At 52.5% G+C, this 13202-nt stretch overlaps 1 protein-coding gene across 8 annotated transcripts in view; it reads left to right on the top strand.

The window, feature by feature from the left end:
* The window catches only part of HDLBP (high density lipoprotein binding protein), a 67964-nt gene that overhangs the window by 36494 nt on the left and 18268 nt on the right, over positions 1 to 13202 (top strand). For 4 of the 8 annotated variants that reach the window (XM_067027370.1, XM_059053721.2, XM_067027371.1 and 1 more), the window contains 10 exons: positions 211 to 275; positions 1511 to 1623; positions 3367 to 3524; positions 4716 to 4931; positions 9151 to 9357; positions 9453 to 9668; positions 10189 to 10395; positions 10553 to 10660; positions 11509 to 11613; positions 11975 to 12053. In XM_067027370.1, coding sequence (XP_066883471.1) covers positions 1548 to 1623; positions 3367 to 3524; positions 4716 to 4931; positions 9151 to 9357; positions 9453 to 9668; positions 10189 to 10395; positions 10553 to 10660; positions 11509 to 11613; positions 11975 to 12053 — 1372 coding nt within the window. In that variant the 5' untranslated portion in view covers positions 211 to 275; positions 1511 to 1547. Of the gene's footprint in view, positions 1 to 210; positions 276 to 1441; positions 1624 to 3366; positions 3525 to 4715; positions 4932 to 9150; positions 9358 to 9452; positions 9669 to 10188; positions 10396 to 10552; positions 10661 to 11508; positions 11614 to 11974; positions 12054 to 13202 lie in introns of all 8 variants that reach the window. The other 4 variants (XM_067027375.1, XM_067027372.1, XM_067027373.1 and 1 more) reach the window with 1 other exon arrangement.

The following is a 13202-nucleotide window of genomic DNA, read 5'->3' as shown; positions in this document are numbered from 1 at the left end:
AAAAAATAAGAAGCTAATGGTCTAGTGAAAGGGTTTCTTCCATTTTTTTCCCCCAAGCAATTTGCCTAATATTGGTATTAGTAGCCAAAGTGTAAGTAATACTTTGACCTTTTCTGGTTGAGAGGTGAAAGGATCTGGGTTGTAGGCTGCAGATAAGTAACTTTTCTCTGGTTTTCTCCTTGCTCCCTCTCCCTTCCTGTCCCACACCAGAAAAAGCTGGCAGGCTGACAGGGGCAGCCTCAGGACGGACCTTCTGGCTACTGACCGTTTTGCTGGTAAGTGTGTCCTGTCTCAAGGCTTCCTGGCCCTGGGCTGTGTGTGTACCTTCTTTTGTTATGTTTTATCCTTAAGTTTTGAACGGTTCTTCAGAGAGAATCACTGTAGCTAACCTCCCAGCATGGAGCAGTGTGTATACTTCAGGTAGATGTGTCATCTGGTTTCCATCTATTTTTAATCTTTTTTCCTTAAATGTGAATTACGTTTGCTCAGAGTATCTGAATTTGTATCTTGCTTCTCTTTAGAAATACGGAGTTTAATTTTCTTGAACTTGGGGAGGGGTCTTACTGAGTTGTAAAAATGATGAAAAAACTCACTCTTATTAAATTACTTGACCCTCTTATACTTTTTTGCCACGGTGGTACAAGAAGACATTTGGTGCAGAATTGTGTGAAGAGAGTGGGTTCTTCCTCTTTGCAAGTAGCATGGGGCTCACCTGGAGTTGGAGAGAGGCAGCCAGTGCTAAGTGAGCCCCTTTTCCAAATAAGGGAGCTGTGGCTTTGAGAGCCAGAGTCTCGCTGAGCACCGCGGCCACTCGGGGGTGGGGTCCAGAGGCGGACCGCGGGGCTCCTACCCTGAACTGAGGAACCGCGTGCCCTTGGGCCAGGTCCCACCCCCTGCAAGTCCCCTCCCACACCTGGGAGACCGCACAGATGTGGGAGAACAGCCAGTCACCGCATGTCAGAGGCACTTAAACTGCTACCCCTCCTACCTCTTGCTGTTACACTGTTGCCACAGAGCAAGGGAGGCTGCTCTTCAGTGGCTCTTTGCAGCTACTGTCAAATGATACATTTTATAAACATTAGGAGGCTTGGGGATGAACAGATGAACCAAATAACTGAGATAGTTGTTAGTAGAACCATCCAGATGTTGGTCTGTGTCTGGGGCTGGGTCAGACATGTGTTGGGTTCCATTGGGGCCCCGTGGGTGGAGAGAGGGGTGGCCCCTGGGCGTCCTGGTCCTGAACCTTTCAGCTGGAGCCTCCGTCTGCTCTGTTACGGGCAACTGGGGGGGAGGTTTTCCAGGGCGCCCCCCCGCCCCCGAGTTTCTCCTTTTCATCACTTGGTGAGAGTTTGGGAATCACCTTATGTCGGCAGTTGTAAGTGAGGAAGATAAGGTGTTGCTTGCTGGTGAAGCAGAGTGAACCCTTGGCTTAAACTCTCAGCTGAACGGATCAGGTGGCTGTGAGCTGGCTGTGCCGGACTTGCCTCTCTGACTCACCCCCCTGCTTCAGTGGCTCACCTGGATCGTGTGGACTCCTGAGATCAACCATGAGCTCCGTCGCTGTTCTGACCCAAGAGAGCTTTGCTGAACACCGAAGTGGACTGGTTCCGCAGCAGATCAAAGGTGACGGCCCCTCCCTCGCTGTTCTTGTGGACCGTGAGACACGGCTCTTTCCGGTTCCCATGAGAGCCTGTGGCCTCTCCAGAGGCGCCTCTCCGCCCCGTGCCTGTGGGCTGGGCCAGGACCCACCAGTGCTGTGTGCTCCGTTTTGCGCTACCCTCGTTTGCGGGGTGAAATTGGCCAGGAGTGGTGGATGGATTGCCTACAGTGAGATTTAAAATGTGGACAACTTTCTGGAAAGCCGGTGAATTTGGCCTTTGTGATTGTTAGGGTTCTTCTCCAAAATCGCTACTGCCCTGTTGTGTTGAATCGGACTCTGGGATGGGAAGCATCCCAGAGCTCTGTCAGGAGACAGCTGTGAGGATGAGGGCCGGACTGGGCCCTGCGCTGGCCCAGGCAACCAGCCCCCGTGGAGACTAGCGCTGCCCCGGAGGGACGGTACGCGGGCTGGGGCGCCTGCAGGACGGTCACTTCAGCATCTCTAGCTCATGCTTCACAGTCTTGTCTTCCCCTTCAGAGTCTGATGTGTATGTATGACTGCAGGACAACTTGATCTGAATGCTGTTTCCTTCCAAAGCCCTTCATCTGTAGTTAGATTTTATAAAATTTGCAGCCGAAAGAGTAGCTTGTTCTACCCTTTGTCGTTCCAAACATTCTTTAAAGTTTTCCAATAACCGAACTGAATATCACTTCTTAAGTTTAAATTAATTAAAATTAAAAGTGCGTTTCATCCGTCACACTCACCACGTTTCAAGTGGCTTGTTTCTAGGCAGTGGAGACCTAGACACTGCTGCTCATTGGGTTCCGAGTGCCTGCTGGCTGGGGCTTCCACACGACCCAACAGCCCTGTGGGGTCTGCGCCCCCGTTTTTAGGGGAGGGGAGCAGGCACTGGCAGACTGGAATAGCTCGTCACACGGAGTCTGTCTTGGCATCCACGATAGCATGGCTGCACGGCTAGAGTCGTGACCCCAGAGTTGGACGTGGGCCTGTCCGATTCCAAAGGTCACCCCTCTGCTCTGCGTGCACATCTGTTCACAGTAGTTTTTATGGCCCTGCCATTGCCGGATACTGTTCGGCCCTGGACCCTGGGGTGACCCAGACAGTCACACTCCCGCTTCCATGGAGCTGTGGTGAACGGTCAGGGCACTGTGGCGGGTGGAGCAGCTGATCACCGGGACCTGATTTCCTCCGGTGCTCCCTGCGTTGGGGGTACGGGGGGCAGAGATGGCAGGTCCCGCGATGCTTTCGGCATGGTACGTTGCAGTGAGAAATCAGCTGCGTTTACCTCAGGGGGTTCTCACAGGCAGTGCTGGGCAGCAGCAGCATGTTGTTCTGCAGATTTAAGAGCTGGCTCTGTGCCAGGCATTGTGGTCGTGATTGTTTTTGAATACAGGATTGGAAGACTCTTCAGGGCTGAAAAGTCTATGTCAAGGCCTTCCATCAAGGAGCTCACCCCGTTAGGGGAGCAGTGGGGCATCCGGTGTCTGAGCCGAGGCTCCCGGGGGAGGCTGTGCACAGGGCAGGGGCGCCATCAGGTTCCGAGTCTGGCCCTTCCAGTTGACAGGCTGACCTTGAGGGCGCTGGGCCTGCAGAGCGGCGGGGGCCCTTTCCTGTGACCTAGGGAAGAGGCGGGGGGTTGTCAGCAGTCAGTTACCTCTCTTTTTGACGTTAAAATCCTCCTCGTGTTTTTTCCATCTAACACTGAAAGTGGTGTGCTTCCTCTTAATCTATGTTGGCCGGTCCAGTTGCCACTTTAAATTCAGAGGAGGAGAGTGACCCTCCAACCTACAAGGATGCCTTCCCCCCACTCCCTGAGAAAGCAGCTTGCTTGGAAAATGCCCAGGAACCTGCTGGCGTCTGGAATAACAAGATCCGGCCCATCAAGGCTTCTGTCATCACTCAGGTAGAAAATCCATTCTTTTTTCACCTTCCCTTCCAAGTAGGAAGCAGAGGCGTCTGATGGGAGGTTTTTGGTTTTGTTTTTGTTTTTTCTTCCGGCTGCGCTGCGCTGCTTTCTGGATCCTAGTTGCCTGACCGGGGATCAAACCCGGGGCTTCGGTGGTGAAGGCATGGAACCCTAACCACTGGACTGCCAGGGAATTCCTGGGAGGGTTTTGAACATGCAGATGTGAGAGCGCTTTGGACATGAGAGGAGGCCTTTGGATTAAGTCGGTCTCCCAGCCCCCCAGAGCTCTAGGGAAGCACAGCTGCCCTGCACCCCAGCACCCAGAAGGGATGGTCCCATATGTTTTCAGTCCACTGCAGTCCAGTCTGTGCTCCAGCTGCTGGAACTGCCCTTGCCTTCTGTGTCACCAGCATCAGCAGCTGTCCCACTGTCTTGAAGCATTTTTCTCCTCTTGACTTTTTGGGACTCCACTAGCCTGTGTCTGCTCCCTGGAGCTGGGGTGTTGGCGGGCTCATTGCTCTCTCTGTCGATGTTGGGTCATGGTTGTCGATTACCAGCCACGCACTGAGAAGTCCCCCTAAGCCCAGAACTCATCACCGGCTGTATGCTGGTTCCCCCGGCCTCCTGAGGCTGTAAATGCACCACATTCCACACAGTGGCTCAGGCCCTGAACCAGAGTCCTCAGTCAGAATGTGTCCTCCTTCACACCCTCCGTTGTCTTCTCATCTCACCCACAGGGTGGGCTGAGGGGCCAGCACTCCCCGCTACCTCGTGGACCCCCCCACCCCGCCCCCCGCTGCGCTAGGTGCTCCTGCCGCCTTTGTGAAGCTCTCGCCTGCACTCCTCCCTTCCCGCCCCTCCCAGCATAGCCATCCCGGTCCTTCTCACCTCCCAGTTTGCTTCCTTCCCCGACCTTGCTCATTATTGTTATGTGATGCCCCTTGCCTTCATTTGTACTTGGGGTTGGGGGGGGCGGGGGCTGTCTTCTTCACTAGGACCGCAGTCTCCTGCCCTTAGGCGCTTTCTGCTTGTCTCTTAACTGCCCTCTGGGGCCTTAGAGCAGTAGGCAGGGGTGATACTTAGTGAATGAACAGACTCACATTCTTTACTCTGTACGTTCAGTTTCTGGACACTCCTGTCTTCTCTGGTTGGTCTCTTAACCTTCCCTTTTTGACTTTTTCTGAGCAGGTGTTCCATGTACCCCTGGAGGAGAGGAAATACAAGGACATGAACCAGTTTGGAGAAGGTGAACAAGCAAAAATCTGCCTTGAGATCATGCAGAGGACTGGCGCTCACCTGGAGCTGTCTCTTGCCAAAGACCAGGGCCTCTCCATCATGGTTTCAGGGAAGCTGGACGCTGTCATGAAAGCCCGGAAGGACATTGTTGCTAGACTGCAGACTCAGGTGGGTGTTCCCCGGCCAGGTCCTCCCCAGGAGGGGGCACTCCAGGCACTGCAGACACGGCTCAGACCCGATCAGACTCTTTCCCACCAGTGGGCAAGGCCATAGAGTTTGCGGGGAGGACAGCAATATTCAGAGCCTCCTGGCACTTTTAGTGTAAAACCACTAACTCGGTAATAGGACTAGGACACTTACCTTTTTTGCTCTTTCGGTGAATTAACTGAAAGTTAAAGGGGTGTCCCAGAGTTTCAGACACTTAACTAAGCTTGCCCAGATGGTGGAGTGAGGACATGCATGTGTACATCAGCAGTTCCCACTTCAGGCTCTGAGGTTCAGTGAGTACGTGCCTTGTTAAATATACACTTCCAGGCCCCAGGCTTGGGAGATCACAAATTCCATAGTTCTTAGCAGTCTGATACCAGTTACTTGGGATTTATTTGGGAACCATTGTAATAAATGAGTAAATCAGTGATGCATTTCTCCCTAAGTGGCATCACTTAAAGACCAAGATAGGGCTTCCCTGGTGGTGCAGTGGTTGGGAGTCCGCCTCCCAATGCGGGGGACGCAGGTTCGAGCCCTGGTCCGGGAAGATCCCACGTGCCACGGAGCAACTAAGCCCGTGCGCCACAGCTACCGAGCCTGCGCTCTAGAGCCCCGGAACCACAACTCCTGAGCCCACGAGCCACAGCTACTGCAGCCCACGCGCCTAGAGCCCGTGCTCCGCAACAAGAGAAGCCACCACAATGAGGAGCCCACGCACCGCAACGAAGAGTAGCCCCCGCTCGCAACAACTAGAGAAAGCCCGCACACAGCAACGAAGACGCAGTGCAGCCAAAGATAAATAAATTAAATAAATAAATTTATTTTTTTAAAAAAATTGATCCTTTTCCCCTTAGCTTTTAGACCACATTGGCACTCTGGCATCCTGGGTCCATGGGTCTTTTCAGTGTCATCATGAACTTCTGGTGTGTTGATTAGTTCTTTATGCAGAAATTGCCTTGTCTCTGGCCCACGGGAACTCCTTCAGGGAGGCCCCCTGCACCTTCTGACATAACCGTTCATCTTGAACCACTTGCTTATTTCTAACACAACTAACCTTAGCCATTTCCTTCCACAGAGCTGAAATCAGTTGTTTGTCCAAGAATTGTGGATGTTTATGGTGGGAAGTTGCATGAGTTCAAACACATACTTCTAACTAAGATGAAAGATCGTGGGGTTTTAAAATCATTGAAGTAATTCTTCTCTCTCTAATTGAGGTTATGCTATCATCTTGATATATAGTTAGGTTCGTGTTTTTTTAGTTTATTTTCAGTTTTTAAAAAATACTTAAATATTCCATGATTGCAAAGTCAGAGCCGTATGAGTTCCTCTTGGCCCCTTTCTCCCCTGCTGGGTGACCATTTTTGGTCTTTGGGGTATTCTTCCATTGTTTGGTTTGAGAATAGAAGCAAAAGGTTAACTTGCTGTGAACTCTGTTCTGCACCTTGTTTCTTCCTGTAGTGCGTCCTGGAGCAGTCTGCATCAAGGCAGGTAGTGGCTTTCCTCGTTTCTTTACACAGCTGCACAGTGCTCTGTGGGTGTGCTACGATTTGTTCAGGCATTCCTCTTGGTGGGCACTTGGGTGGCTTCCAGACTTTTGCTCTTAACAAATCATGTCACAGTTAAACACCTTGTGCACCTGCTATTTCCTGTTTTACCCAGTTATCTTGGGAGAGAGTTCCTACAAGTGAGATGGCTGGGTCAGAGGGTATTTGCATCTATAATTTTGCCGTCACAGCCAGATCCCTCCCTTGAGGTGCTGTGCATTTGTCCTCCCGCTGGCTTTCTCAAAGCCTTGCCAGAGCCGTCAGATACTTGGACTTTCTGGACTCTGAAAGATAGCTGCGTATACTCTCTTTTTTTTTTTTTTGCGGTACGCGGGCCTCTCACTGCTGTGGCTTCTCCCGTTGCGGAGCACAGGCTCCGGACGCGCAGGCTCAGGGGCCATGGCTCACGGAGCCAGCTGCTTTACGGCATGTGGGATCTTCCCGGACCGGGGCACAAACCCGTGTCCCCTGCATCGGCAGGCGGACTCCCAACCACCGCGCCACCAGGGAAGCACGCGTGTACTTTTAATCTGCATTTCCCCTGTGCACTGGTCTCCTGCCCTTTGCTGTCCAGGTAAAGGTTTCCGTCCTGCTCGATGCAGTGGGGCTCTTCAAACCCTGCATCAGTAACACGTTACAGGTACAGTTCCCAGTCTGCCACCTGGGTTTTGATCTTGGCCATGTTTTGCTGTGTGAAACTTTCATTCTTACATAGTCAAAATTTGTTAATCTTTTGTTTTTTTGAGTTGTTGTTAGGAAAGTTTCTTTTTACTTTGGGTAGTAAGAAAGTTTATTCGTATTTTCTCTGGTGCTTGTAAGGGTGTTCTTCTTATATTTCAAGTCCTGATCTGTTTGGAATTTATTGTGAATGGTGCCACATACAGATCCAAGAAACATCCTTTCCCATATGGCTATCAAGCCATCAACACCAATGTTAAAAGTTTCCCCGCAGTGATTTGAGTGGCAGTTCTTAGCACGTCCTAAATTTTCCTGCTAACTTGGGTCTGTTCCTAGATTTTGAGTTGGTCTGTCTCTCCGTGTGCTCATGTTCTGTTTTATTGGTAATGGTTTTATATTTTAATATCTAGTCCAGTTATTGCCACCCCTCCTGTACTGTTCTCTTTCAGGATTTCCTGTCCACTCTATTCCCTTTTGTCCTACCCTGCAAGCTTGATTATCAATCAGCTTTTTGCTCAGAATGGTGTCAGGTCACCCAGGGCTGTGCTCTGCCTTGTGGGACGCACGTTCCACCTGCTGTGTTTTGTGTCCAGCTGCTGAGATGAGTGGTCTTCCCTTCGCGTCTTCTAACCACGTGTTGTCAGAATGAGTTAAAGCTGCTGAGTCCGGATCCTAATTTTTCTTCCTCTTACGGACAGTAAGAGCTGGGTAAAGTAGTGGTTTTCCCCAGGGTTACCCTGTGTGCAGTCATGTGCTTCTTCCTCTCCAGCCTCGTGTCGGCTCTGCTTTCTCGTGTCTCCTTTTGTGGGAAATACTCCGGTGGAGGTGGGCAGTGGCTGTGGACAGTGCTCGGCCTTAATGAGCAAAGCTTTCCTGCCACATACAGCTCTGGGGCTGAGAGTGCATGTATATTTGGTCATGTAAAAAAAATATACATCCACTGATTTCTCTTTTCTTGCAAATTTTTATCATGAAAGGATTTTGATTTTATAGAGATGATCATTTGATTTTTCTCCTTAGATCTAACAACATGATTTATATAAATGGATTTCCTAATATTGAACCATTTTTAGAATGCACCTCATTTGCTCATAATTTATAAGCCATTGGTCTTACTTTCTGTGCTAGTTGGGAAGTGAGGACCTTTTTTATTGCCTCCTTGATACAATTTAACATTTCTGTTGTGAGTGTTGAAAAGTTGGCTGTGAAGCTGTGTCCTTTGGGGAAGGAGGGAAGCTGGCTGGTCTGTGACTTCCTGCTGCACTAGTGGTGGGAACCTTAACACTTGGCCCTTTTCTTTTTTTCCAAGTCCTCTCGGTTGATGACTGTTTATAGATCTAGGAAGACTGGAAACCTGTCTTCCTCCCAGATTTTCCTGTGACTTCAGAAAGTTGCTTAATTTCTGGCAGTTTGAGGATTTGGGTTATTGTCATTTTCTTTCCTCAAATGAGTTGTCTGTTTTAACTGGTTGTAAAAGAGATAGCAAGAAGAGTTTGTTACTACATATAGGGCTTATGTCTGAAAAAAAAAAGAGCATAGTGCTCCAGAAACAGAAGTGCATCTGGGTAGTCAGTATGTGCCTGCTTTCCTACTGTGTCCTAGCATGGTGTGAGGAATCACTGAGAGGGGAAGCAAGCACATACCGTTCTTGAATATTCCTGTCTTCGTGATGGCTTAGAGCTGGGCTGAGAAGACACTGAAGGGATAATTATGATGGCTGAAGGGGTGGTGCGGGACCACGGGTCTGTGTCACGTTTGAACTCATTCTAGCCTGGGGCTTGGTCCTGCCTCCCCAAGAAGGTGATGTTTAACCTGAGACTGTTCTGAAGGACAGATTGGGGCTGGCAAGGTGAGAGTAGGTGGGGATGGCATTCCAACCAGGGCGAATGTCTTGGAAAAACATGCTTTTTCGGAACCTGCAAATGTTTTTGTTTTCTTTGGTTCTTTTCCTGCCATAGGCCTCAGCAACTGTTGCCATTCCCAAAGAACACCATCGCTTTGTTATTGGCAAAAATGGAGAGAAACTGCAAGACTTGGAGCTAAAAACTGCAACCAAAATCCAGATCCCGCGCCCAGATGACGCCAGCAATCAGATCCGGATCACCGGCACCAAAGAGGGCATCGAGAAAGCTCGCCATGAGGTCCTGCTCATCTCTGCCGAGCAGGTGTGGCCGCCACGGGCCTGGTGTGCATGGGGGCCTGGCCCCAGCCGCCGGGAAGCCCAGGCCTGTGCCCTCACGGTCCTGTCCTTCCCTCTCAGGACAAACGCGCTGTGGAGAGGCTGGAAGTAGAGAAGGCGTTCCACCCCTTCATCGCGGGGCCGTACAATCGGCTGGTCAGCGAGATCATGCAGGAGACAGGGACGCGCATCAACATACCCCCGCCCAGCGTCAGCCGGACCGAGATCGTCTTCACGGGGGAGAAGGAGCAGCTGGCGCAGGCTGTGGCCCGCGTCAGGAAGGTCTACGAGGAGAAGGTAGCGGGGGCGGGGTGGGGACGGAGGAGAGGGTAGCGGGGGGCAGCCCCGGGGGCAGCCTTCGAGGCCTGGGCAGCTCCAGCTTCCACAGTTAGAGGTGGCACCATGCCTGCCCGTAGCTGTGGGGCAGCGGGCTAAGCTCTGCTGGGCGGCTGTCCCCACAGATTCCCACCCGAGCTCCCCCTGCCCTGTGTGCCCCTGGGCACATGCGGCTCGGAGCTGCTCAGGCCTTTGGGTGAGCTCTTAGCCTGGGTCAGTGGGCTTTGAGGTCTTTCGCTGGTTCCTTTATTTGGGGAGAGGACGGGGTGTTTTTGTTTCTTCCTAGCTGCAATGAGTACTCTGGGCTTGACTTAAATTCTGCAGTAATTCGTTTGAGGAGAAAACCCAGTCCTTGATTAGTGGAGCTTCTGGGGATTGGCTGGTCATCGTTTTCACTTTTCAGGGCTCACTGGCTGTAGTCGGGCCCCCGTGTCTAGCTGCCTGCCCTTTGCTCTGACACCCTCACGGTGCTCTTACTTAGAAAAAGAAGACCACAACCATCGCGGTAGAGGTGAAGAAATCCCAGCACAAGTATGTCATCGGGCCCAAGGGCAATTCCCTGCAGGAGATCCTGGAAAGAACTGGAGTTTCTGTGGAGATCCCACCTTCAGACAGCATCTCAGAGACTGTGATACTCCGAGGAGAGCCTGAAAAGCTGGGCCAGGCATTAACCGAAGTCTATGCCAAGGTAACTGCCCCCTGTGGGGAGACTCCGATTAGCGTTTCCTGGGACTGTGTCGGGACGGGAGCACTCAGCTGTCTCTGAGCCCTGGTGAGCCACCTGGCTTGGTGTTCACAAAACCTGGACTCTGCAGACCCACGGGTTTGTCTCCTGGTTTTCCTAGGCCAACAGTTTTACGGTCTCCTCCGTCTCTGCTCCTTCCTGGCTTCACCGTTTCATCATTGGCAAGAAAGGGCAGAACCTGGCCAAGATCACTCAGCAGATGCCAAAGGTGAGGAATTGTCGTCTGCTGCGTCGCGTTGATCTCCGTCATCCCATTTCTGACGCTGGTTTTGTCCTGTGGCGGGGGTGCCTTTGAAGACCGGGGCACGTGTTTTAAAGATCAGTTGTTGTGGGTGACAGTCAGTTGCTCCGTGGTTAGCCAAGGGTGAGCAGAATATGTTTTTTCAAATAGCTGTGTCACGCCTTCGGTTCTTTTTAACCAGGGAAAGGGTATATTGCTAAGTTTAATGAATATCTCAAGAAATACCTCATTTAGTTGTTATGGTGTCGTAACCTGGGAGTAGTTACATCTGAGAATTTCGTGGGGCGGAACTTGTACACGAATTGTGTGGAGGTGGAGTTTGTGGGCCTTTCTGCCCTCCGCGTCTCTGTCCTTCGGGCGGCAGTAGATCCAGTAATCTTAGTAGAGAACGCGTGCGTCGTATTTCGTTCCTGTTCTGTTCAGAGCCCTGGTTCCTACAGCGGGGCTGGCTCCGTGGCGCTGGCCTCCCGGGTCACCCTCCCTGTGCGTTATTTCTCACCTGCTGTGTTGGGGCGATGGTGGTGACGTTTCGGCCCCATTGTCGTCTGTCTCCTCCCCCCTCACACGCCGGCGGGGCGTGAGCAGCGAGGTGCTGACGCGCCTCATGCCAGTGCTTTGGGTGGCTCACAGTGGGGATGCCCTTGCGGTTCCCACACAGTGTTCAGTACCGAAATCCTGGTCACCCCAGACCGCCTTGCCAGCTTCTCCTGGTGTCTGTGGATCAGCTGCTGCCCCAGGAGAGCAGCCCAGGCTCTCGGAGCAGATTGCTGTGGCCGTGCCGTCCCGGTGGGCCGACTCTTGTTTTGGTGCGGTAGGTCCACATCGAGTTCACAGAGGGCGAGGACAGGATCACCCTGGAAGGCCCCACGGAGGATGTAAACGTGGCCCAGGAACAAATTGAAGCCATGGTCAAGGACTTGGTAAGGTGCCCCGGGTGCTGGCCGAGTGGGCATGGGGCGTAATCCTGTCACTTGCCAGTCGGACCTCGCGTGGGGGCCCTGGAGGCGCGGGAGGGGGGGCCCAGTTGGCAAGTGGCAAGTTCTGAACCAGCTGGCAGCCGGCCGAAGTCCGGGAGAGCCGTGGGTAGACGAAATCTTACTGTGAAGGAGGGTCTTGCGAGGGTGCCTGCAGGACGATCCTGCCACAGATCCTGACAGCTGAGTGGGAAGAGAGGGCAGCCGCTGCCAGCTCCCAGGCTTTGGTTCTGGCTGTTTGTCTGTGGATCTGGGCCCAGGTCTTGGACTCTGGTCTCCAGTGTCCTGCTCTGTGCTTCTCCCGCAGATTAACCGGATGGACTACGTGGAGATCAACATCGACCACAAGTTCCACAGACACCTCATCGGGAAGAGCGGGGCCAACAGTGAGTGAAGGGGCACACAGAGGGCAGGCGGGGTGTCCTCAGCACAGCGGAAGCAGGGGGAGGCCTAGACTCCTGGCCGGGGCCTTCCCCACGAGGTTGGCCTGGGGCAGACGGGCCTAGAGGTGAATGTGATGAGTTTGGTAGTGAAGGCATGCAGGGGGCCGTGTCTTCACAGTCCGGCCACACCTGCTGGGGTGGGGTCTGCCGGCTGCCATTCTCACCTGCACCGCTGACCACGCCCCTGCTGGGCTGGCCAGCCCAGGCTCAGCCAGGGACTGAACCGGGTCAGGTTGGCACATGCCAGTTGAGCGCTCCGCTTGAATCCGCGGACGTCGGATGTTTTTTGAAATCCCCTGCTCTGCTCAGTTTAACTTCAGTGCCATCCTAGGCATCCCGGTGCTCACCAGTCCTGAGAACAGCTCTGTCCCCTGTGTGTGACCTTTGGTGGAGGTGAGGTAGCGGGCACCCCGCCAGTGTAGGTAGGATGCCTCCGTGTGCCTGCCTTCACGGGTTTTGCCCTATGCAGTCCATTCTTTGTTCAGAGTAAACGTAAGCTAGTTGCTGCTGCTTTATTTGGTGTCAGTTGTGAGTCCTGGAGCGTTTTAAACAACGGGCAGACGCCCACACGGAGTGACACCAGTCAGTGCTGCTCGAACCATAAGTTTGCACACATCATAAATTTTCTTTTCTTTCTTTTGTTTTTTGTTTGGTTTAACTGCAGTGTTTTCTTAAACAGAAAATGTAAGGAAGTGCAGTTCTGATGTTAATTTCTGATTTCTGCTCCCTGGGAAGTGCAGAGCCACTTGGCGTTGTTCAGAGAATTGCGTCTGTTCCGTTTTCTTCTGGTTCAGCTCCTCACCTTCGTTTTCTTTCATCTAAAATCTGCCGCCCAGCTTCTGTGTCCTTGGCTCTTGTCCTGTGTGGTTCCACCCTGGAACAGCACCTCCTCACAGCAGCCCCCGAGCGGGTCGGCTCATGGCTATGTCCGTGTTGGCTCAGATCCCTCCTTGGCGACCCTCTAAGGAGCTTGGTTCCCCTTTACTACATGGTGGGCAAAATGCCGACCCCATTTCCTGGTGGTGAGGCTTCCCCAGGCTGTGGGAGCCTGGATCTCTGTCTAGAGAAGGTGACAGGAGGAGGGTTGTCAAC

This window comes from Kogia breviceps, chromosome 2, assembly GCF_026419965.1.
Source record: "Kogia breviceps isolate mKogBre1 chromosome 2, mKogBre1 haplotype 1, whole genome shotgun sequence".
Classification (NCBI taxonomy): Eukaryota; Metazoa; Chordata; class Mammalia; order Artiodactyla; family Physeteridae; genus Kogia; species Kogia breviceps.
The sequence above is the reverse complement of the archived record's forward strand: the minus strand, read 5'-3'. Positions and strand labels throughout refer to the sequence as shown.